At 41.6% G+C, this 26,065-nt stretch overlaps 2 protein-coding genes across 5 annotated transcripts in view; one reads left to right on the forward strand and one right to left on the reverse strand.

The window, feature by feature from the left end:
• Nucleotides 1-10,658: 10,658 nt before the first annotated feature.
• vhll (von Hippel-Lindau tumor suppressor like) lies at nt 10,659-20,894 on the forward strand. Its single transcript, XM_041215583.1, has 3 exons — nt 10,659-11,141; nt 14,781-14,915; nt 19,473-20,894. Exons 1-3 carry the CDS (start codon nt 10,952-10,954, stop codon nt 19,634-19,636), a joined length of 489 nt encoding a protein of 162 aa, XP_041071517.1. The 5' UTR covers nt 10,659-10,951; the 3' UTR covers nt 19,637-20,894.
• A 2,745-nt stretch (nt 20,895-23,639) lies between these two features.
• The window catches only part of tbc1d30 (TBC1 domain family, member 30), a 90,453-nt gene continuing 88,027 nt past the window's right edge, over nt 23,640-26,065 (reverse strand). For all 4 annotated transcript variants that reach the window (XM_041215580.1, XM_041215579.1, XM_041215582.1 and 1 more), the window contains one exon: nt 23,640-24,749. In XM_041215580.1, coding sequence (XP_041071514.1) covers nt 23,998-24,749 — 752 coding nt within the window. In that variant the 3' untranslated portion in view covers nt 23,640-23,997. The remainder of the gene's footprint in view (nt 24,750-26,065) is intronic.

Consider the following 26,065-nt stretch of genomic DNA (forward strand, 5'->3'; position numbering starts at 1 on the left):
GATTGCATTGGAGAGAGTGCATAGGAGATTTACCAGAATGCTGCCTGGGCTGGAGGGTCTTAGCTATGAGGAAAGATTGGATAGGCTGAGGTTGTTTTCCTTGGAGCACTGAAGGTTGAGAGGGGACCTGATAGAGGTGGTATAAGATTATGAGGGGCATAGGTAGGGTGGATAGGAAGGCACTTTTTCCATTTGCAGAGGGGTCAATATCCAGGAGGCATAGATTTAAGGTAATAGTTAGAAGGACGAGTTGAGGAGTTGAGTTGAGGAGAAATTTTTTCACCTAGAGGGCTGTGGGAGTCTGGAACTTACTGCCTGAAAGGGTGGTTGAGTCAGAAACTCTCATAGCATTTAAGAAGTATTTAGATATTCACTTGCATTGCCATAGCCTCCAGGGCTATGGGCCAAGTGCTGGAAAATGGGATTAGTGTAGTCAAATCTTTGTGAACGGCGTAGACACAATGGGCTGAATGGCCTCCTTCTGTGCTATAAACATCTATGAGTCTATGAGATTGGGCCAACTAGACCTGTATTCACTGGAGTTAGAAGAATGAGAGGGGATCTGTATAAAATGTATAAAATTCTGACAGGACTGGACAGATTTGATGCAGGGATGATGTTTCCCCTGGCTTAGGGGTCTAGGGCAAAGGGCCACAATCTCAAGATATGGGGTAGGCCATTTAGGACTGAGATGAGGAGAAACTTCTTCACTTAGAGGGTGGTGAACCTATGGAATTCTCTACCACAGAAGGCTATGGAGGCTAAGTCACTGAATATAGTTAGGAAGGAAATACATTCCTAGAGCAGAATTTTTCCGTTGGTAAGCAGGGGTCAGGGCCCACTTGCCGACACGTAAGATGATGCGAGGTGACGTCGGGGGGAACCCCCAATGTCATCCTGCTCCATTTAAATTTTCAGGAAAGCAGGGGCACAGCAAAATCAGCTGTGGGCCCGCCGACCTGTCAATAGCCAATTAAGAAACATTGACAGAGTCATTTAAACAAGTAAAGGACCTACCTGTCCAACCTTAAGGTTGGCGGGCAGGCCAGGAGCTCGGCGGGCAATAGAAAAGACATGAAACCTCATCCACTGGCAAGATGAAGTTTCATGTAGGGTTTTAAACAGCTTAATAAAGTTTCAGTGTAATTTATGAACATGTCCCATCTCATGTCATATTGTCACATGGGGGGGGACATGTTAAAGATATTTTTTTTCTAATTTTAATGTTTTTAAAAGTATAAGCGATCTCCCTGAGGCAGCACTTAGCCTCAGGGAGATGTGCGCTCTTTCATGTGCATGCGCGAAAGTGTGCACTCTCTCTTTTGGGGAATCCTCCGCCCCCCCCGCCCGCACAGGAAGCGCATAGTGCTTCCCGCTGATGTCACACTGGGCGGGCCTTAATTGGCCCGCCCACATAAAATGGCAGCGGGGCCTGCTTCTCCGGTGGGGATTGGCTCCCCGCCCGCTGGAGATTGGGTTGGGCCCGCCCGCCCGGCAGGCAGAAAATTCAGCCCCTAGACTCTAAAGGCATCGGGGGTATGGGGAGAAAGTGGGTGTACAGCATTGAGACAGAAGATCAGCCTTGATCATATTGAATGGTGCAGCAGGCTTGAAGGGCCGAATGACCTACACCTACTTTTTTTTCTATGTTTCTTCCTTTCTATCTTGAACAGGCAGGGAATCACATTTTTATCCTGACATTCCGTGGATTTAGGTTTTCCTTTAATTAAGTTTAGCTGAAAACTTGCAAACTCATTTGCCTAGGAGCCACATATTCCCCATCCAGCTTTTCCCTCCAGGAATGTGAGGGATGTCAATGCTGAGGCTTGGATACTGTTTAATTTTGGCCATCAAACTGCCAGGCCTGACACTTTTCTGCCATCATACACATCAACACAGAAATGCAGTAAAATTCGATCAAGAGCTTCAAACTCAAAGACAGCATTGAACATGCAAAATGTATAGAATTGTCATGACTTAAACTGCAGGTACACTCAACATTCTGTTGCTGGTATTGCAAAGGCATTCTAATAGACAATTATAGATTTTGAGGCAATCGATTAAATTTTAGTCTTTAGAATATTCCTGACATACGACATACAAGCCACAGTAACTCCATCACAGGGTTTTGCATCAATTTTCAATCAGCACGAAGAAAACAGGGTTAGATTTTCGTCAAAGAGACGGATATTGGAAATCGGGAATTTTCCTGACCCTGCGGTCTCGTCTCCCTCCTGAAAACACTGCTAATCAGGGCTGGCATTTGTGCAATGGTCAGAGGTGACCTTGATTCAGGAGATCAGGATGTAGAATCGGTTTGGAGGAGATGAGAAAAAGTAGGGGAAAGAAGCCACTAGTGGGAATGGTCTACAGGGCCCCTACCAGTAACCACAATAAAGGACAAAATGTACAAGAAGAACTATTGAGTGGTCATGATAAAGGGGCAGCAATAATCATGGGTGACTTTAATCTACATATAAACTGGAAAAATCAGATTGGCAGTAGTGACATGAATGAAGAGTTCATAGTATACTTCCGATATTGTTTCTTACAGCAGCACATTCTGGAACCACCAGAGGGCAGGTTATATTAGACTTGTATCGTGTAATGTGACAGGATTAATTAATGACCTCAGGTAAAGGCACCACTAAGTAGCAGTGACCACAATATGATTGAATTTTACATCCAGTATGAAAAGGGCAAGAGTGGGTCTAAGGCTAGTATTTTAAACTTAAATAAGGGCAACTATGTAGGCATGAAAGCTGAGCTAGCTGAAGTGAGCTGGGATACTAGGCTAGGGGATAGATCAATAGAGAAGCAGTGGCAGGCATATAAGGGATATTTCAGAATACTCAGAATAAGTATATTCCTACTATAAAGAAAAATTATAAAGGGAGGACCCGCCATCCATGGTTAACTAAAGAAGTTATGGAAAGCATCAAACTTAAGGAAAAAGCATATAACTGCAAAAATGAGTGGCAGGTCAGATGATTAATCAGAATATAAAGAATGGTAGAGAATGACTGAAAGGTTAATTTGGAGAAAGAAAGTAGAGCATGAGAGGAAGCTAATTAGAAATGTAAAAATGCATAACAAGAGTTTCCACGTGCATTTAAACAGTAAAAGAGTAGGTAAAGTGAGTGTTGGTCCTCTAGAGAGTGAGAAGGGGAAGTTAGTAGTACATAATGAGGAAATGGCGGATGAAATTAACAAATATTTTGCTTCTGTCTTCACTATAGGAGATATAAAAACACATTCCAGTAATAGCTGTAAATCAGGAGGTGGAGCGGAGAGAGGAATTTGGTAAAATTATAATCACTAGGGGAGTGGTACTGAACAAACTGATGGAGCTGCAGGCTGACAAGTCTCCGGGTCCAGCTGGATTTCATCCGAGGGTCTTAAAAGTGGTGGCTAATGAGGTAGTAAATGGGTTGGTGTTAATTTTCCAAAATTCACTAGGTTTGGAAAGATTCAGGCTGGAAAGTAACAAATATAAGCCCTCTATTCAAGAAGGGAGGGAGGCAGAAAGCATGAATCTATAGACCAGTTAGCTAGGCGCCTGTCATGGGGAAGGTGTTAGAGTTGATCATCAAAGGGTTATAGCTGGGCGCTTAGAAAAACACAAGGTAATTGGGAAGAGTCAGCATGGTTTTATGAAAGGGAAATCATGTTTAACCAATTTATTAGAGTTTTTTGAAGGTGTAACATGTGCTTTAAGTAAAGGGGAGCCATGTGATAAGATGTCATATCAAAGGTTATTGCAGAAAATGAAAGCTCATGGTGTAGGGGTAACATATTAGCCTGGATAGAGAATTGGCTGGCTGGCAGAAAACAGAGAGTATGCATAAATGGGTCTTTGGCTGATTGACAAGATATGACTAGTGGAGTCCCATAGGGGTCTGTACTGGGGCCTCAACATTTTTTTTATACATTCATGGGATGTGGGCTTTGCTGGCTGCGCCAGCATTTGTTGCCCATTCCTAATTGCCCTTAAGAAGGTGGTGGTGAGCTGCCTTCTTAAAACGCTGCATCTACATGACGTAGGTATACCCACTGTGCTGCTAGGGAGGGAGTTCCAAGATTTTGACCCAGCAACAGTGAAGGAACGGCAAAAACTTTCCAAGTCAGGATGGTGAGTGGCTTGGAAGGAAACTTTTAGGTGTTGCTGTTCCCATGTTTCTACTGCCCTTGACCTTCTAGGTTGTAATGGTTGTGGGTGTGGAAAGTGCTGTCTACGGAGGCTTGCTGAATTCCTGCAGTGCATCTTGTAGATGGCACACACTGCTGCTACTGTGCGTCGGTGGTGAAGGGAGTGAATGTTTGTGGAAGAGGTGCCAATCAAGTGGGCTGCTTTATTCTGTACGGTGTCAAGCTTCTTGAGTGTTGTGGGAGCTGCACTCAGCCAAGTAAGTGGGGAGTATTCCATTACACTCCTGACTTGTGCCTTGTATATGGTGGACAAGCTTTGGAGAGTCACGAGGTGATTTATTCATCACACGATTCCTAGCCTCTGACTTGCTGTTGTAGCCACAGTATTTATATGGCTAGTTCATATAGTCCCTTTTTACAATTTACATCAATTACTTAAATGAGGGGAGTAAAGGCATGGTAGCTAAATTTGCAGATGATGCAAAGGTAGTGAAGAAGACATAAGGAGTTTGCAGATCGATATAGATAAGTTTAGGGTGAGGGCAAAAGTATAATGTGGGAAAATGTGAAATTGTGCACTTTGGCAGGAAGAATAAAAAAGCAGAGTATTACTTAAATGAAGAATGACTGCAGAATTCCAAGGTGCAGAGGGATCTAGGTGTTCTCATGCATGAATCACAAAAAGTTAGTATGTAGGTACAGCATGCAATCAAGAAGGCTAATGGAATGCTATCCTTTATTACGAAAGGAATTGAACATAACAGGATGTCACCTCCTAAACCTCTAAAGCCTGTCCATCACCTACAAGGCACAAGTTAGGAGTGTGATGGAATACTCTCCACTTGCTTGGATGAATGCAGCTCCAGCAACACTCAAGAAGCTCGACACCATCCAGGACAAAGCAGCCCACTTGATTGGCACCCCATCCACAAACATTCACTCCCTCCACCACTGATGCACAGTGGTAACAGTGTGTTTCATCTTCAAGATGCACTGCAGGAACTCAGCAAGCCTCAGCCTGCACCTTCCCAACCTACAACCATTACAATCTAGAAGGATAAGGGCAGTAGATACATGGGAACATCAACACCTGGAAGTTTCCTTCCAAGCCACTCACTATTCTGACTTGGAAATATATTGCCGTTCCTTCACTGATGCCAGGTCAAAATCCTGGAACTCTCTCCCTAATAGCACTGTGGGTGTACATACACCACATGGACTGCTTTAAGAAGGCAGCTCACCACCAACTTCTCAAGGGCAATTAGGAATGGACAATAAATGCTAGCCTAGCCAGCAATGCCCACATCCTATGAATGAATAAAAAAAAAATTATGCTTCTGTTACTCAGGGCATTGGTGAGACTGCATCTCGAATACGGTGTGCAGTTTTGGTCTCCTTATTTAAGGGAGGATGTAAATGCATTGGATGCAGTTCAGTGGAGGTTTACTTCATTGATATCTGGAATGAACTAGTTGTCTTTTGATGATAGGTTGAGCAGGGTGGGCTTTTCTCCACTGGAGTTTAGAAGAGTGAGGGGTGATATGTGATTGCAGTATATAAGATCCTGAATGGAATTGACAAGGTAGATGTGGAAATCATGTTCCTCTTGTGGGTGGGTTCAGAGCTAGGGGCACTGTTTTAAAATTAGGGGTCACCCTTATAGGACAGAGATGGAGATTTTTTTCTCTCTCTGTGGGTTGTGTGACTTGGGAACTCTCTGCCTCAGAAGGCAGTGGAAGTGGGGCCATTGATTATTTTTAAGGCAGAGGTAGATAGATTATTGTTAGGCAGGGAAAACAAAGGTTATTGGGGGAAGATGGGAATGTAGAACTTGAAACACAAAGAGATCAACAATGATCTTACTGAATGGCAGAGCAGACTTAAGGGGTTGAATGGCCTACTTCTGCTCCTATTTTGTATGTTCCTAAGTGCCCATCACCCTATTCTCATGTCATGGAGGCAAGAATGGGCTGTAGATGTGCCCACCATCTCCCAAGGCAGACCCCAGGCAGCAATGGAGGCAGGTGGATGGCAAGGCTGGCAGGTTAGTCACTCTGCCTCCATTTATTGGAGCATTGGTACATGGTTTTAGGCCCTCACTCCTCCACCCACCTCCATTACTCTATGCCCTATGAATCTCCCATGCCTTCTTATATCTCTCATGCCTCATCTATATGCCTCATATCTCTCATGCACCTTCTCTACCCCTCAAATTTCCCATGCACCTGCCATGCCCTCTCATACCTCTCATGCTGCCTCCAATCTCCCTTGCCCCTTACCCTTTCCATGCCCACACTCTTAGTATGCTCTGGGTACACAGCCAATGAGCCATAAAATAACACTGGCACGTCTTTGAAGTGCTCATGAAACAAAGCCATTCAAAAATCCCCTTAAAAAACATTGCCCCTCTACCCTTCTCATAAAGTTGTCAATCAATCAGTCATTTAAAGTTCCATTGAACAAATCTTTAATCCACTTCACACCTCTTAACCTTGTCCAAATAAACACACAGGCATGGAAAAACCACTTCAAAGAAATATCAGGGTATTGCAAGGCAATAAAGATGTAAGTTAAACAAAGCTGGCATTCCACTTTGCAACTTTGTAAACAGATTTCTGTCAGGCTGAGCCCATTAGTCATACTGGGAGCCCAGCCAAGTATTCATAATGCCACGATCTTTTTCACTTTTTATTAAGGACCAGTGATTCTACACATAGAGAATCAAATCCAGGAATGGTACTGAGGGATGGAGTTGGGACCAGTGATTTTCATAAACTTCAAATTTAAAAGGATCATCATTTTATATATTACAGTAATGTGACATTTTAAAGTAAATTGTAAACTTTTACTTTTGCAAAATGATAAATAGTTAGTACTTTTCTATCCTAGAACATTCAGTTCAAATCTGAACTCACCTCCCTTTTATGCTACGGGTAGAATTTTACAGCCCTGTTGCATTGGGGGCAGGGCTGTAAAATGTGGTGAGCTGTTCAAAAGTCCATGGACTGCGGCGGGGCTAGAAAATCACACCAGTGGGAGGAACCGTAAAATTTCGCCCTACAGGTCTTAAGCAAATATCATGTTTAATGGCATGTTTTCTGGTCAAAGTTCAGATACTTTCTCCAAACATGACAATTTTGACTGACTTATTCTGGCTGATTTGTTCATTCTGACTGTGTTTTCTAATTTTGTGTTCTCCTGTATCGGGCTGCTCTGATTGTTTCTGTCACACTAACTCTTCCAGATAGCTTTTTTTGTTGCATGTAGGGACTGTCTGTAGACATTCTTCTCTATTTTAGCTCTTAAACATTCTGCTGCGAGCTGTCTAAAGAGGAATTCATTTTGTTTTCCCAGGCAAGTAGCACAATAATTTTCTGCTCAATACATCTGTGAACTGCAGATAGACTAATTTTGCTAATGTCTTTTTTTTGGCAGGTTGCAATGAACATGAGAGTTCAAAGTTAAGGTTATTGTGAGCTTGACCACTAGTGGTGCTGCCAGTGCACCGACTGTGAAGGTTAGATAGAGATACGATGCTAGGCGGTGGTACAACTCTGTCGCTGCCTCCCCAATAAAGCAGGGCCAGTAAAGGCATTTTTCCTGACACTTCCCAGAGATGCTTCGACTTTGTAGTAAAGAACAGGTAAAAGGAGTCCACATATGACAAAATCTGTCTTGTTCTTACATTCCTTCTTTTATTTGCTTCCACATCCTGCAAACAACACAAAAAGAGATCAAACTCCATTTGAACTCCATTTCCAAAATTCTAACAGTAGTAATTAAATTATATCAGCCTGAACACTTAAGCAAAGATACTCTAAAATAACAGGATGCAAAATAGCACACTAAATAACAGCCAACACTAATACAAAGATAAATTGCTCCTTCAAATGTCTTTCCTCAAAAATAGCAACACTTTAAATGCTCACTTCCTGTTAGTGCAGAACAAACCTACCCTCAAATCTTAATTCATATGGTTGAAGTGAAGACAAGGCAAAACCATGGTGATACTCAACAGGAAGTTGCATGCATGTTTATAAATATCTTGGCCCCTAATTCGTTCAATTTTTTCAGCACCTTTTGGCATCATAATTGAGTTTGTACTCACTGAGGCCTCCAAAGCTTGGCCTAAATAGCCAATTGGTTATGGCACTGGGTTTGTAACCCCAAGATCAAGAGTTCAAATCTCACAAAGGCAAACTATGAAACAATGTAACTTCATCTGAATAGGAACAGATGGAAATGTGTTTGTACTCGAAACAGTTACAAGCTTTGTATTGAACGGAGGGAACAGAGGTCTTTTCAAGCATGTGTCTCCGTGGCACAATGAAGAGCGCATTGGTTCATTGTGTTCCTACTAAACCTGAGGCCTCCAAATTGGGCTAGGTTTCACCCTGTAATGGCTGCATTGCCAATCCAGTCAGATCTGGGGCTTTCTGACTGCACCTACGCCGTTGTTATTGGGACCTCATTATAATATATAGATTTGGCCCTCATCGCATGATTAGTGTTCACATTGCATCTGGTACAATTAAGAATGAGGTAAAAGTGATGTTTTTATTCCTGGCATCAGTTGGTACTGATGGAAATGTTGTACTTTGGAACTTTTGGTGATTGAGAGAGTAGGGCTTTCAAACTGTAGACAGGTGTGAGCATAGTCTCAATGTGCCTGTCATCAGAATGCTGCAAAATGTGCTTTGAGTTACAAGAAGATCCACAGATGGATGGATAACAAATCAGCTGCTGGTAATTTAGAAGGATCTTCGATTTTAGCTTAGAAATTTAGACTTGAATTTTGCCTATCCCGGTTGTAAAGTGGAAGTATTTATTTCTATCTATCTATCCATCCATTTTTTTGTTTTGAAACCCCTTGTGACCTGTTCTGGGCTAAAGCGAATGTCCCATTGTAAAGATTCATTGTATGCTATTAACTAGTAAGGACCTGAGAATAGGAGCAGTGATGATGTTAGGTTACTTTAGAAGACTTTAAAATCTGACTACTTTGGTACTGCCAGCACTGCTTGGTGGCAATAAAAGTTATCACCACACTCAGCTTTTATGTCACCATATCATTTCACCTAGCCACATGGGACCTATGACATACCTCCCAAGCTACCATCCCAGTGTGTATTCAACAAATCACTGAAAGGATTTTTAAGATAGCAGGTGAGTTCAATAAACTTAACATAGTGACTAAGCAGCAGCATGTACAGTTTAGTCGGCTTTCTGTAATCCCCAAAGTCCAGGGTGCAAACGATTGCATCAAAGTATTACAAGCTCTTCCAATATATCTCTAAGCTTTAGGGATAAAAAGGCTTCCATTACTGAGTGTACAGATCGGAGGTGATTAGAATTCTGTATATCAAGGCCAGATTTGCCAGGACAATTTTGTCGTTAGGAATTCTGCTCTCCGTGGGGAAGAATGTGATGTAACCAGCTGACTTGTGTGTTCCTTTAATATCAGACTGAGGGAATGTTCCTTTATTTGTAAGTGAAGAAGAAAGAGGTGAGGCACTGGTGTTGAAGATAAACTGTGTTACACAGAAAACTTCTGTAATGAAATATGTTCTGATGTCTCTTGCAGCAATGTCCTGAATGTTGGTCATTTTTAAAATTCATTTACAGGATGTGGGCATGACTGGCCAGGCCAGCATTTATTGCCCTTCTCTAAGTGCCCTTGAGAAGGTGGTGGTGAGCCGCATTCTTGAACTGCTGCTCTGTCTGTGGTGTAGGTACACCCACAGTGCTGTTAGGGAGGGAGTTCCAGGATTTTGACCCACCAGTGGTGAAAGAATGACGATATATTGCCAAGTCAGGATGGTGAGTGGCTTGGAGGGGAACTTCCGGGTGGTGGTATCTGCTGCCCTCGACCTTTTAGATGGTAGTGATCATGGGTTTGGAAGGTGCTGCCTAAGGACCCTTGGTGAATTCCTGTAGTGCATCTTGTAGATGGTACACACTGCTGCTACCGTGCGTCAGTAGTGGAGGGAGTGAACGTTTGTGGATGGGGTGCCAATCAAGTGGGCTGCTTTGTCCTGGCTGGTATCAAGCTGCTTGAGTATTGTTGGAGCTGCACTCATCCAGGCAAGTGGGGAGTATTCCATCACACACCTGACTTGTACCTTGTAGATGGTGGACAGGCTTTGGGGAGTCAGGAGGTGAGTTACTCGCAGCAGGATTTCTAGCCTCTTACCTGCTCTTGTAGCCACAGTATTTATATAACTAGTCCAGTTTCTCGTCAATGGTACCCCCCAGGATGTTGATTGTCCTGCCTTTGCAGAAGTAAGGGTCATCTCCCTAGCAATTGTCCATGACTTGCAGTAAGTTTTAATTTAAAATAAAACCTTTCTGTGGATCAAGAATTCTCTTGACCGCTCCAACCCCTGTATACCTGAGGGTTATTGTTTGTGCAGGTACTGCTGCCCTCCCCCCAACATTACACAGCTCAATTATTCAAATGAGGCCCCAGGACCAATTTCGAGGGATCCTTGGGCCTCTTGGTTTGAGAACACATAGTCTCTTTGTTGTCTGCATATATTTCTACAGCCTTTACTGCTACTAACTTTAACCTAAGTTTTTTTCTTACGCCTCGACTTGTCTTTATCCACAGCTGGCTCTTCCTGGCTCAGTTCCCATTTCCCCATGCCACACCCCCCTCGGTTTTACCTCCCCAATTACGATGCATCTTGAGAACAAGTTGAATCTTTCGGGATAATTGGCCTCTACCTTTGAGTTGGGCACTTCCTGGGTTTAAAAGTGAAAGCAATTAACGGGGGACGGCATTGCCGTGCTTTAAACCAGGATGGCATTGGTCATAGGCAGGCAGTCGATCCGTGCGCTTAGGTCCCTGAATTCAGATGAAGCTACTTATGTTAAATTTGTTAATCGGAGCCCGCGGATTGCAAGGCCTTGGTGGATTAATTTCGACGGAATTCCTCAGAATTATGATGACATTCCTCCGGGAGGCACCCTGCATATGCGCACATATCGGAGTAAGTAGCTGGGTAGGAACTGAATAGCTTTAAGGTACAGTTTGCTCTATTAAACAGCCCTCTCCCTTTTTGAAGTTGAACGACGTTTCTGTAGCTGCATATAGGATATCGGATAACCCCTATACAATTTCTTATACACCTGGAGTTGCTTAATGTATCAAGTGTTTACTTTCCAAGGAGTCTTGCAGTCACAGGTTGCATTGCATTTCAGTATATCTTGGGAACACTATATCTGCGGCTAAAAATATATTTATTTCAATGTATTGAAAGCTGATTTGAAAAAATCTAATTTTGATGTAACCCAGTAATGGGTAGAATGTTCGTTTTTAATAGTTGCTGTAATATTAACTGAAATATTTAAATTACCTCACCTGTAATTCATGCTCACCTAATCGGCTGAAATGTTGTTTCTTTGCTGGGTTTCAAGTTAACACTGCAATGGACCATCCATTTTACAGAGTAAATGACAGAACCAGATACATCCTCAGAAGTTCTGTTGATTTTCCTGCAGCAATCTTGATAATGACAGTGGAGAAGGTGAAAGTTTGATGACCAAATTTAAAAGCTGTTAAAAAATCCAATGGTGTGTTTTATAATTAAGGGGAAATGGTTATATAACGTGGTACTTGGTAAGGTTTCCCCTCATAGACTTTGACCAAGGAATGTTCACAGGAGGTGCACAATGAGTGTAGTTGATGGTCGCATTAAAAAAGCTCAACAGATTTTCCTAAAATTAATCCTTTTGAAGGGCCTGGGAATTAAGGTTTGTGGAAGATTGTTCCACTCATGAATTGTTCTTGTGGGGGGGAAAAAGGAGTTAGCTAAGGAAACATGTCGGGGTGCATACAGCTGGAGCTGCTGGTTTTGAACTCTGAAAGCTCAGTCACTCCTGTGCTTAATGTACTGCTTAGAAATATTTAATTGCCCATTCAAAATGTTAGTGGGGCATGTCAACCTATGGGCTTTTCTTTGCCAGCCTAGCAACATGACCAATTGGGGAAACACTGGAATCTCGCAAATAATTACTTGTAATAAACTGGCGTTGAGCTTTCTATCAAGGAGGGTAATGATTTCAGCAGTACACTGGTCCCAAGTAGCTACAACATACTCTAACCAAACATTAGAACAGAATTTCCTTTACTGTAGTTGAAGAACTATGGAGGTTCCATTTCATGAACCCAAGCATTTTTGATTCCATGGAAGCTGCTTGTTGACTTTGTACGTTCCACCTAAAATCATTTTGAAAATGGATTCCTAAATAATGGCATTCTTTAGTAATTCTGAAGAGGGAATCATGCATTATGTATTTGGGTACTGATGGACATTGAGTGTTGTTGATTCACATGATGTTACATTTTTCTACATTGAATTTCATCCCCCCCCCCCCCCCCCACCCAACCAGTAATTTGGTCCATTTGAGGATATTATTTAGATCTTCCTGAAGGTTAACCTCATCTGCTTCAGTAATGGCTCTATAGAATAGGCAGTCATCTGCAAAGTGTGTGGTTGTGCTTGATATTCGATCCTAGATGTCATTTTATAAAGAGGAGAAACAATGGTGGGCCCAGGATGGTACCTTGGGGCAAGTCACTTAAGACTGGTTTCCAGTTTCATATACCCATTTACTGTGACTCTTTGTTGCCATTTGGTAAGAAATGTTCTTAACCATTGCTTAGTATTTCCTCAGACTCCTTCATGATCTAGTTTGTCTGGTAGGCTCAGGTGAAATACATGGTCAAAACCCACGGGAAAACTCTAAAATAGCCTGATCTGTGGTGATGCAATTGTCAAGGTTATAGGTCAGATCACAGTTGTTAGGGGTAAGTTGTGATTCTGTTGATCTGGCTTTACAAAAGGCCGGCAGTTTGTCAATAAGGATATTCTGTCCTTTAAGATGTCTCATTAGCTGACTGTAATGATGTGTTCTAGTAGTTTACAGCAAACATCAGTAAGCAAAAATGTTAGTAGTTTGCTGGATTGGTATGGGGGTTTTTTCTGTAAGTTGGAGAGACGTTAGCTTGTAGCCCAGTTGGCAGCCAACTCTCTCTGGTGTTTATGGATTGTTGAAAAATATATTGGAACAATAATGGTGCAAATTCACTGGCTGCAGTTTTAAGTGCATGGTTTGGGATGCCATCATCAGTTTTATATGGATCAGTATTATGGAGGAGTTTCCCCACACCTTTTGTTGTAATTATAAAATCAGACATGTTTTTCTAAGGGTTCCCTCATATTACAGATTCATACTCGGGTGCTCTAGTTTTTCCTTGAAGACACTCTGAAATTGTGAGCTTAGAGCTTCGTAGTAATATTCCATTTGCTGTGAAATTTTCATTTTTCAGGATTAATTCAAAATGCTGGCATTGACACTGAAACCACAGGAGATGCTCAAGATTGTGCAGATTGCTGTTTAAAAGTAGTGACCAAGATTTTCTGACCGTGGCCTGTACTGTCAGTCTGACTACAATTGTGTCAACATGGTCCAGCACCATCAGAAGCATATTTGTTTTCTGTTGTCCTGTGTCATTGGACAGCTCTTAGAAAGTCATCTAAGGTGGACCTCATGGTCTCCAAAGACACTAGCTAGTATTGCCATGTTTATGTCACAGCATTACCTCCAGAAATGGCACATAAATCAAGTGGTCAAAGAAAATATCCCTTCCCACCTATCTGCCGTTCATACTGATAATCAATTGGTAAATCCACAATGCTGTTAGAAGGTTTGCTAGAAAGTGCATGCATGTGGATATTGGTGACATTAAACTTTAATTTTCCTAATGCCTTCGTGAAATTAGCTTGTTGATGATCATTGTCTAGCTGCATGAAGAAAGGCCATTTGAGTGAGTTTCTGACTGCCAGCCGGGTTAGATATTTAACAATGGAGCAGAGGGATCTTCGTTGTGTTGGAACGGAACTCTGGCAAAGGCCAGTCAAATACATCGCAAAATAAAGCGGTAATAAAGACATAGACAAGATAACATTTTTATTGAGGCAAAAATGGTAACAAATTGTTTTTAATCTTTAGTTATTATTTTACTGTGGCATCATTAGATGTCCAACTGCTAATTTATGGACTAGTGTCTTTATACACTGAATATAAGTACAGTATAAACATTTTTACAGCTGTTTTGAATTGAAAAATGAAAAGCATTATGTTGAGTCCTGTAAAAAAAAAAAATAGTGAATGAGTAGCGAAACAGCTGAAAACAATGATAGCTTTTGATCTGGTCAGGTTTCAACTAGAAGATAGCATTATCTTGCTCCAATCTGATGCAGTAAAGTTCATCAACTTTTTTAGTATTCTAATGTTCACATTTTTATAAACATTACTGTTGGGTGCAAAAGTGAACAATTTGAGTGAGAATGGTTGTCCATGCCAGTGATGTGATTTCATTCTTTTGTTGCCTTGCCTATACAGACCTACACCAACAGTAGAGAAGGCTCAGTGGCCAAATACAGTCATGCTGCAGTTTTTCTATTGTGTGTTGTATTATAAGGGGGCTGAATTGCTCAACATTGTAAAATCACTTCTAGAACAGAATTACAGTGTATTTATAATTGTGGCAGGTCTCATATGGGGCATCAGATACTGACAGACAGTCCGTCACTTGATGCCAAGCTCATTTTGTTTTTTTTCAGCTCATCCTTGGATTTTTCGGGATGCAGACACTGGAGACAAATTGCTTATAAATAAGGATGAGATATATTTTCCAACAGCTGCACAGTATGATGAAGATGGTCCTGTTTACATGCTTGTTTGCATCATAATTCCAGGTAAATACAGCACAAACAACTTCATGTTTAGCTGAACTCATATCAGTCATCACTGGCAGTGGATCTGCCATTAGCTCTTAGACCCACTGTCAACTACAGAAACATCTGCAGTGTCTAAATACCTTGCTTAATAGCCAAAATGGTGGTGTTCATTTATTAATTTACTTTTTCCAGCGATTACTTTGAAATATTTCTCTATCAAGTTAAAAATCTCCCCTCACTGTTCCATTATTGCTCAGTTGGTAAAGCAACTATGTCATTTCACCGTTCAAACCACAAAATCCCAGAATCTGTTTTCTTTTCAGCCTGTGCCTGCTCCCACTGAACTGATTTCTTCAATCTCGTCCATTTTCTCCCCTTATCCACTTTCTTTCTACCTACATCCATGACACTTATGATGCCCTTGTCATTTCAACAGTTTGCAATTTCCTGGCCCTAACTGCCTCATTTGCACAATGGACGTCCAATTCCTTTACACCTCCCTACCACACCAGGACAGTCTGAAAGCTCTCCTCTTCTTCCTTGAACGGAGGCCCAAACAGTCTCCATCCACCACGACCCTCCTTTGCCTGCCTGAACAGGATCTCACATTGACAACCTCTCCTTCAACTCTGCTCACTTCCTCCAGGTAAATGGTATTGCTGTGGGTACCCACATGAGTCCTAGCTATGACTGCCCTTTTGTGGGATATGTGGAAAATTCCTTGTTCTAGTCCTAATCCAACCACCTCAATCACCTTTCTTTCTGGTACATTGTAACTACATCAATGCCACATCCTGGTCTCATGCTGAACTGAAATATTTTGTTGACTTGGCTTTTAATTTCCTCTCTCCTCTCAGCTTCATATGGCCCATTCTGATTCTTCCCTCCCCTTAAATTGACTTCTCTGGATGCATTCCCGGAGATAAGCTATCAAGCAATATTCACGACAAGAGCACGGTCTCCCACAGTTACCTTGACTATAATTCCTCACATCCCACTTCCTGTAAGGACTCTATTCTGTTCTCCCAGTTTCCCCACCTCTGTCGCACCTGTTCAGATGATGCAACCTTCCATACCAGTACTTCTGATGTATCTTCCTTTTGCCTCCATAAAGGATTCCCCCCACGGCGGCTGACAGGGCCTTTTGACTGTGTCCATTCTGTTTCACGCACTTCCACTCTCACCCCTTCCCCTCCCTTCTGGAACTATGATAAAGTTCCCTTTGTCCTCACCTCCCACCCCACCACCCCAATCATCCTCTGCCATTTCTGTCACATCTGGCATGATGCCAGAACCAAACACAACACCCACCCACCCCTTTCATCATTCCAAAGAGACCATTCCCTCCACACAGCCCTGGTCCACTCCTCAGTTACACCCAACACCCCTCCCCATTCATAGGGCATCTTTCCACGCAAACACAGGAGATGCAACACTTGCCTTTTTACCGGCTCCCTTCTCAATGTTTAAAGCCCTAAACACTCCTTCAAGTCAAAAAATGATTTATTTGCACTACTTCCAATTTTAGGGAAAGATGATGACATCATGGTAATGTCACTGAACTAGTGAAGCAAAGACCAGGATAATGCCCTGGCGACATGTGTTTGAATCCCACTACAGCAGTTAGTGGAATTTAAAATTCAAGTAACAAATCTGGAATATAAGGTTGCCTAATGGTGACCATGAAACTATTATCGATTGATGTTAAAAACCTATCTGGTTCACTAAAGCCCTTTAGGGAAGGAAATCTGCCACCCTTACCTGGTCTGGCCTACACATGACTCCAGATCCACAGCAATGTGGTTGACTTTTAACTGTCCTCAGAAATAGCCTAGCAAGCCACTAATTTTGAGGGTAATTAGGGATGGGCAACAAATGCCCCTCTTGCCCGGACACACTCATCCCATGAAAGAGTAAAATAAATTAGTATACTGTATTTGCTGCTTAGAATGTGGTCTCCTCTATTGAAGAGACCAAACGCAGACTGGGTGACTACTTTGCAGAACACCTCCATTCAGTCCATGAACATGACCGTGAGTGTCCTGCTGCCTGTCATTTTAATTCTCTGCCTTGCACTCACTCTGACCTTGGCCTGCTACAGCATTCCAGTGAAGCTCAACAGAAGCTCGAGGAACAGCACCTCATCTTTCTACTGGGTAATTTACAGCCTTGTGGAATCGATATAGAGGTATAACCTCTGCCTTGACCTGTATTCTTTTGCATTCAGACAGCTGCTATTCTGCCATTCACACCTCATCTAGAAACATCCTTTGTTTCTTGTTCCGTTACTACTCCCCTTGTACCATTAAATTTCTGCCATTTAATCTGTCCTGCTCTTCCCTATCACAGACTTTCCCTTTTGTTCTTTTACCCACCTCCAACACCACCCCAACCCCTTATCATTTCATCAAAACCTATTAAGTTTCTAGCTTTTCTCAGTTCTGATGAAAGGTCGCAGACCTGAAGTGTTCATTGTTTCTCTCCCCACAGGCGCTTCCTAACCTGCTGGGTAATTCCAGCATTTTCTGTTTTTATTCCCAATGCCATTAGCTAGTCGCAGATGGGTATCAGTGGGGGCATTTCAAATGACCTAGCTAGGATGAGAAAAATCTGCCACCTCATTACTGTCCAGTCATTATTTCAAATGGGTGATAAATGGTTTTAAAAAAAAATCTCATTATTGAAAATTGACCTAGCTATGCTTCCGAGATCAGAAAGAAAATTAATTTTAAAATATTCCTGGTTTGCCCAATTCTTCAGGCCCCATTGCAGGCCAAAAGACATCTTGAGTCTGGTCCTGCATCTTAGGCCCACGACCAACTGAAAAATATCTGCATCCCAGCCTTATTCCTTAAGACTTATGGTCAGCTGCAGAATCATCCCAAAGACATCCAGTCCAGAGTATAAGGGGATTTTACTTGTGCTCCCCTGGATCTCACTACCACACAGAACAAAAACAAAAATACCTGGAAAAACTCAGCAGCTCTGACAGCATCTGCGGAGAGGGATACAGTTGACGTTTTGAGTCCACATGACCCTTCATCAGAACAAAGGCATATAGAAATGAGATTAAATATAAGCTGGTAGAAGGGGGTGGGACAGGAGAGCTCGATAGTGGGGCAGTGATAGGTGGAGGCCAAGAAGAGACTGCCAAAGATGTCATAGATAAAAGGACAAAGGGGTGTTGACGGTGGTGATGTTAACTAAAGGATGTGCTAATGGGGACATTAAGGGAAGCAAGCTAGTGGCAGGTGGCCCTAGTGCAGGTGGGGTGGGGGGAAGGGATCGAAATGGGTTAAAAGGTGGAGATGAAACAATAGATCGAAATAAATTTAAAAATAGGAGGGAAAAGAAAAAAAATATAGTTGTTAAAAAAAAAAATTATAACTTATTGGAAAAAGGGGGATTGAAAAAGGTGTGGGGATGAAGGAGAGAGTTCATGATCTTAAATTGTTGAACTCAATATTAAGTCCGGAAGACTGTAAAGTGCCTAGTCGGAAGATGAGGTGCTGTTCCCCCAGTTTGCATTGAGCTTCACTGGAACATTGCAACAGGCCAAGGATGGACATGTGGGCATGAGAGCAGGGTGGTGTGGTTAAATGGCAAGTGACAGGACATCTTTGGCAGTCTCTTCTTGGCCTCCACCTATCACTGGCCCCCTATTGAGCTCTCCTGTCCGACCCCCTTCTACCAGCTTATATTTCGTCTTATTTCTATGTGTCTTAGTTCTGATGAAGGGTCATACGGACTCGAAACGTCACTGTATCCCTCTCCGCAGATGCTGTCAGACGGGCTGAGTTTTTCCAGGTATTTTTGTTTTTGTTCTAGATTTCCAGCATCCACAGTATTTTGCTTTTAATTTCAGGCTTAGGACAGTATGAGCTAACTTCCAGAAAGTAGAGCATTTGGACTGTTGATGAGAGTGGCTGACATCACTGAAACTTAAGGTCTTTTTTGCAGACCCAAATTCATAACAATCTCCATGACTTTTGTTCAAACATATTAAAGTTGGGGTAGAATTTCCATGGGATTGATCCCGATTTCCTTTATAACTGCAGTGGAAGATCGAAAGAGACAGCATAAAAAGGCAGGATGTGGAAAAACCTTGTCATGGGGAAGAACATCAAAGATTCCTTTCACTCAACGTCTAAATTTCTGAAAAGAATAATTGTTGTAATTGCTGGAGTCTAGTGACCAACAAATAGCCAGAAGCAAAACCTTTATTAATGTAAAAAACAGGATGATTTATTTCTCCTCTCATCTAGGACATTGAGAATAACTATAGCAACTCCATTATTTGGCTGAGATTACACAAGTCTTTGCAAACTATGATTGAACTTGAACCAAAAATATTAGCATATTTGTCTCTTTAAGGTGCTTACTGGGAATGTCCAGTATTTTCTGTTTTCAGTCCAGCAAAACAGTAGTTATTTGACTGTAGTTAGCTTAGTTGTTGACCCTTAGAATTGTTTCAGGACTCAAGTCCTTGCTTGATGATAAATAGCTTGACAAGCCTGAATTTTTAAAACATTTAAATACCCTTATCCCAGTGTGTAACAAACTTTTTCTTTACAGTATATTCACTGAAGGACTGCTGTTTGCAATCTATTCGTAAACAAGTAAAGTCGGAAGATTACGCAAAGTTGGAACTACCAAAGTCATTGCATGCTGATCTCAAGAATTCTCCAAATCTGTTAAGGGAGGTCGAAAACCTGAGCGTGAAGTACAGAAACAGTTAATAATTTAAAACTTAGTGCACCATTTCTATTAGGAACAGAAGACAACATTTCATTTTGCCATCGCAATCTTGTTTTAGCATTACTCCTTTGTTAATGTGGCTTTGCTGTGTTCAAACTGGCTGCTGTGTTTCTTACATTATAACAGTGACTACACTTCAAAGCTATTTTGTTGGCTGTCAAGGGCTTTGAAATGTCGGGTGGTCATGAAAAGCGCCACATAAATGCAAGTCTTCCTTTCTTGACGATCTGAAATTATAATTAACTTCCTTTTGCCAGAGTTTCTCAATTTCAAACAGTTTGCAGAATGATTTAATATTTTAAGGGGATGTTCAAAAGAGTTTTTTTATATACAGATTCTAGTCTCCTGAGAATTATGGGCCATGATTTACCCAAGAAGTGGACAGCAAAGTGCACTCAAAATTTGATGAACCCAACTGCATAACCAACAGAGCCGTCAGACTCTGGGAATTCTAATTGCTGTTGAAGGATAGCAGTCAGAAAGCCATTTGACCGGAAGAACTGTTGGGAGGCTACAAGAAAATGGGAGTGCTTGCTCTGCAGCCACATATGCCTTGTTCCTGTCTTCCTCAGACTGTCTGATTTTGCATACAAGCACATTGCCAGACCTTCTGAGCATTTTTGAAAATGGGCACCTTTCTGACACATTTCTATGTATCCCTTGCCCCATATCTGTTCACAGAACAGGCTGTAGATGTTTGAGAAATCACAAACAATACAAAAGAGGGATGTGCCTGATGTAACATGCGTGCACTTCCTTTTTCTCTCATACCGCCTAGGAAATATGGATTTTCTGGACACTAGGGGGAAGCAATATTAGGCCACAGTCTTTGGGATGAATATTATTCCCGCAATAATGGTCCGTCCTCGTCTTATCAGACTGCGGATCAACAAAGCAATCTTCAGTTATTGATTGTTTTTGAATCTCATATTGGGCCTGATTTTAACCCTGCAAGTAGGTGGGTTTTGAAAAGGTTAAAATCTCTTTTGAGTCAGTTCTTTACACGGAGCAAGTATTACACTACAAATACGCCAATTTCTTCCTTTCTCATCTGTTTTTCTGGATATGAATATTCTTGCCCTTGGATATCATCCATTTGAATGAGAACTTACACCACCCAATCAATTTTTGAAAGTCTTTATCATTTTGGATGCTATTAATGGCCTTCAATCTTGGAGTGTGTTTCTCAAGTCTTTAAAATTTGTTATTTATCATTAAATCACATTTACATTGAATTCATTTATTAGCTCCTTTATATTTTCTTTGCTTTGTATTGTGTAATGTCTACATTTCAATACCTATGAGAACAGCTGCATAGTGTCACTGGCACCATAACATTGGATTGGAGCATTCTTATACTTGCCTGTTATTTGGGATTCTGATGCGTGTTTATCTGCCGTTTTCATGAGATCACATTACTCTGTGTTTGAAACCCACCACACAAATTCAAATTACCGGTGTGAATTTACCTCCCCTCTCCCCAGTCACCAATCATCAACAACAATGTGCATTTTATATAGTGCCTTTAATGTAGTAAAATGTCCCAAGGCACTTCACAAGAGCGTTACTAAACAAGATTTGACATTGATTCATATAAGGAGATATAAGGACAAATGGTCAAAGAGAGAGCATTTCAAAGCTTTTCACAAGCAAAGAGACAGATTGGTTTAGTGGGGACAGGGATGTGGGGGTGGGTATGCCAGGATTGGAAGAGTGCAGAAATGACTGAGGGTTATAGGGCTGGAAGAGATGACAAAGTTGGGGGTAGGTGAAACCATTGGGGGGATTTAAAAATAAGGTCTAAATTAGGGATAGAGACTTAACAATAACTTCAATAGACCTTATGTTTTCGGATTCAGCAGAATTGGCACGATACAAATAGACATTTGTTTTTCGTTTCTCTAAGATCTGACAGAAGTGATACAGGGCAACCAATTCCAAGCTATGGTGATTTACTAGCAGTTTGATGCTGGATTGTATCCAGTACATGGGACATCATTGTGGAGTTGGCTTCAGGAAATTTGTGTACTTGCTTTTCTTATAGGTGAAAGACAAAAAAAATAACAATCCTGTCATCAGGACTGAGATTGTAAGGATTGTAGAAAAGGGGAAAATACTACAATCTTTTGAATAAGAGGTACATTGTGTTGATGGAAATTTTCCAAACTTATTTGAATAATAAGATCAGATCTGCAGATGGAAATGGGTGAACGTTGCAGCATATTGCGCTAAAATAAATTTAAGTGTTAGTGGAGTAGAATTCAGTGCATTTATGCACAAAATAGCATTCAACATACCATTTCTCATAACCGGTGTGCCCGTTCAGGAGCAGATCTCCCTCTGGGAGCCTGCTCGAAATTATTTGAATTAGTTGACCCAAGACATTCACTGGTATCAGCACAAATTATAGGACAACCTGCCACACTTCTGGTGGTGCTGTGACTGAAGCTGACTAGTGACTGAAAGGCAAAGTCAAGACTGACTTGTTTCTCTCTTTGAAGTCACCCAACCCAGCAAAGACCTTTCACTTGGGAAGTTCCTGCTCTGTAAAACTCAGGGCTTGGTTTTGGTTAGCAAGGCGGGTGGCTCGAGTTGGCAAATTTCCTTGACTCACTGGACCTGTCCTGGTTTTAAAAAAAAAAACCCAAAATGCATGACTTTCACTCCCTGAGGTGGGGGAGCACAGGTGTGGGATGGAGTCAAACCTGGCAACTTCCGAAGCAGAGCACAGGCAGCCACAGGGGCGGGCAAGTGTCGAGGTGGGATGGTTAGAAGACTTGCCTAGGTTCACTGGGAGTTTGTTGTTATTTTGGAAGTTGTTAGGCCCTCTAACCCTTGCTCTCATGCTCATGCAACCCGCACCCCCCCCCTTATACCCTCCATGCCACCTCCATAGTCACTCACTGAGTATCCACCATAGGCAGACCTCATGAACCATGTGGAGCTGAAAAAAATAGAAAATACAGCTCTCATTCCTACACACTTGATGGTGAAAAAAAACTCCCTTTCATAAACACAAAGTTTTAAAATCTCCAAGTGGTTAACGCCTCGTGAAAGCAAAAAAAATTATTCAGTTCCCATTGGAGACAGTTAATTCTTTAAACTGTCAAACCATAAACTCAGAACCCTGTGGTGAGATAATTGTAGCATTTGAAACTCAGCCAAACATTCATAAGGACATAATGATTGCCCTTGGGGAAATGTCAACAAACATAGGTGAAGGGCTCTATTGAAACTGTATTACCACATGCTAATGTTTTTTTCTAATTTATGCCTGTCAATCAAAGCAGTTCAGTAGATGGTATTTTTTCCTAAGCTGTAATTAAAAGAAACAGGCTGTACCTGTTAAAGTTTAAAGAGCAGGGCAATTTAAAAAAAAACTTCAGATCATAACAGTTATACAGACCTTACCTGCCCTTCAAGGGTGTTTACGTTCGCCCCATCAAAGTTAAGGCCCTTGGACCAGCCAAAGTGCGGTCTGTTTGAACCCAGCACTAGGTTCAACTGGCCCTATGGAGTTTGGGTTTCCCACCTGTGTGGATCACGCCCTGCCCCCTTTCCCCTACGAGCAAAATATTGGATCTGTTGGAAATGGGGGTGGGACTTTTGCATCCAGGCCCCACCAATTTTTAAAGGTCCACTGAGTTTTCATGACTCCACTCCTCTGTCACGTTAGCTGGTACATTTACCCAGTGAACCACCCGTGGGAGCCCTGTACCCATGTCTGAAATAAATATGTCCAAAAGGCTGCAGAATAATATTTGAGCAAAGTAATGCTTGTAGAGAGCAAGGAAGGTTTAAAAATGCATAGGCTTGACTGAGTTCTTATCAATAGTCCCATATTTCCTCATGGAGCAGACTCCCAAAGGTAATTATACAATAAATAGAACAAAAATTGGATAAGCTTGCAAACTGGTATGAACCCACAAACATCAAGATTTTGATTTCTATCTGAAGATTAAAATACGAAAATAAATCTGTAGCTGAAATTGTAAACAGTACTTTTTATTATCACATTATACAATAGCAATAGACAGCAATTTTGAAGAATTCTAGATCTTTTTATATTACATTGCCTTTAGTGCTTTGTTTTGTTTTCCTTCAGTTGTCCGTAAATTTTGTATCATGGTGCATTTAGTGTTGGTCTTCACTTTCTGGAAAACACATTTAATACAGCAATACTTTAGAAGTTGACCTTAGATAGTTAAACCACTTATTTTTAAAACTGTTATTTACAATGGGTAGGTCTTCTAATGTTGCACATGATATAAAATGTTTTTAAAGATCTTAATTTAAGAATAAATTATAACAAAATGGTTGTTACAGAATTACTCTAACTTAATCATTCTTTCCTGGTCCCCGTTGGTTTGCCCTTAACACTTTTGTTCATATGGGGAAAATGGACCGTTGGGGTCCTCTCAGTTGGCCCATACAATCCTAAATTTCTTGCTGCTGCTGATTTTCTGGGAGGTTTAACACTAGGAAAAGGGCTGAATGGCTGAATCTTCAAAGTGCTAGTTCTGTGCCCTAGGTCTGAAATTCCTTTTTCAGAATCTGAAGAATCAGATGAGTGCCCCTGGCTCGGTGATGGACTGGGTGGCTCGGCTGCAGTTGTGTCACTCTGGTTTAAGTCTAGTCTTTTTAGCTGGTGCTGAATCACGTTCACATTGTCATTAGCATCCCTGTAAACTAATTCAGATGATTGTCCATCTGCTTGTGCCAATATTCGGTCCTCAATGCTTTTGCTATCAGCTTCTGTACTTTCTGTAGAGCTAAGGGATGATTCCTCCACTGGTTTATTAATTTTTTCTTTAGTAATGTCGCTCTGTTCCTCCATTAGTCCGATGGTATCACTGTAGCTCAGCTGGTTCTTGGTCCTTGCTAGGTTTTTCCGGTGAACTCGAATGTGAGTGCGCCATGGTGAGTTGAGCTTTGACTTTATGTCATCTTGTGAGGTTTTTGCCCCAGGCACATGAATAACAGCATTCCTGGTGATCCTGTTAGTCGCTCTCAGTTTCTTCCCAAGAAGCAAGTGATTCATCATTGGAGTTTGATTGATCTGTGATGGCAAAATGGTGGTGGCAGGCCCTTCACCTATGAAACACACAATAAAACACAATCCACTGGTTAATAAATGACAGGGATGGTCACAACCTCTGACTGCAGAGCTCCACCTCCACATTTCTCCTGAAATTTTCAAAATAAATCATAGCTTGGACATAAAGTTCATACTGAACCTTCAAATAAAAACATAAATCACTTTATTGTACCATTACATTGTAACTTAATAAGCTTTGGATGAACTTTTAAACAAATATGTAAAGAGCAGATTTAACTCATATCCTGCTTGGGCACAAGTCCATAGCACATTGCTGCCTTCAATTCAACAGGAGCTGGCATTTGCACTCTAGTACACAAAGAAAATTCACATTATATGATGCTCTTTCGAGGTTGGGGCAGAGGTGATAGGGCTTTATTCCAAATCTAATCTGAATGTTCCTGATGCTAACTGTTGATAGAAAAAAGAAAATTAAAACAAGTTTTCCAATGTTGGCAACTATCAACTTGGTAAAACTGACCAAAAAGCATTTGAAAATAGGTGGTTATGAATGGTTGTTTGTCAGAGTACAGGAAGGTATATTTTGGGATTTCCCGGGGGTCACTCATAGAACCAGTGCTTTTCCTGAGCTGGGATTTTCCGGCCCCGTCTTGTGTGGGACCCGCCGTGGGCGAGGCAGTGCCTCAGCCAGAAGCCCACTGACTTGTGGCAGGACCGGAAGATCCCGGCGGCGAGCGGGTGTGGAAAACCCAACCCTCGATTTATGTTAATACCCTATCCTGGGTGTGCAGGGCACAATTTCAAAAGCTGTGAATGACACAAAACATGGAAGTATTGTGAGCTGGAAGGAGAGCAATGTTAGACTTCAAGAGGACATTGACGGGCTGGTGGAATGGGCAAACATGTAAAAATGAAATTTTAAAGCAGAGAAGTGTGAAGTGATACATTTTAGTGGGAAGAATGAAGAAAGGCAATAGGAAATAAAGGATACAATTCTGAAGGGGGTGCATATACCTGGGGTATATGTGCAGAAATTGTTGAAGGTCGTAGGGTAGGTTGAAAAAGTGGTTAGTAAGGAATCCTAGGCTTTATAAATAGAGGCACAGAGTACAAAGGCAAGGATATTAGGAGGAACATTTATGAAACACTGGTTCAGCCTCAACTGGCATGTTGTATCCAATTTTGGGCATCACACTTAAGCAAGACTACAAGGGCTTTGAAGGGGGTGCAAAACAGATTTATGAGAGTGGTTCCGGAGATGAGAGACTTAAGATACATGGATAGATTGGCAAAGTTGGGGCTGTTCTCCTTAGAGAAGCTTATGAAGACATTTGATAGAGGTGTTTAAAAT

Source organism: Carcharodon carcharias, chromosome 21 (genome assembly GCF_017639515.1).
Source record: "Carcharodon carcharias isolate sCarCar2 chromosome 21, sCarCar2.pri, whole genome shotgun sequence".
Taxonomy (NCBI): Eukaryota; Metazoa; Chordata; class Chondrichthyes; order Lamniformes; family Lamnidae; genus Carcharodon; species Carcharodon carcharias.

Excerpts from the sequence above, each read along its gene's own strand:
- vhll (XM_041215583.1), top strand. The coding sequence starts at position 10,952 with ATGGCATTGGTCATAGGCAGGCAGTCGATCCGTGCGCTTAGGTCCCTG. Across the intron at positions 11,142-14,780 it reads GCATATGCGCACATATCGGA|CTCATCCTTGGATTTTTCGG; the intron begins GTAAGTAGCTGG and ends GTTTTTTTTCAG. Across the intron at positions 14,916-19,472 it reads TGTTTGCATCATAATTCCAG|TATATTCACTGAAGGACTGC; the intron begins GTAAATACAGCA and ends TTTTCTTTACAG.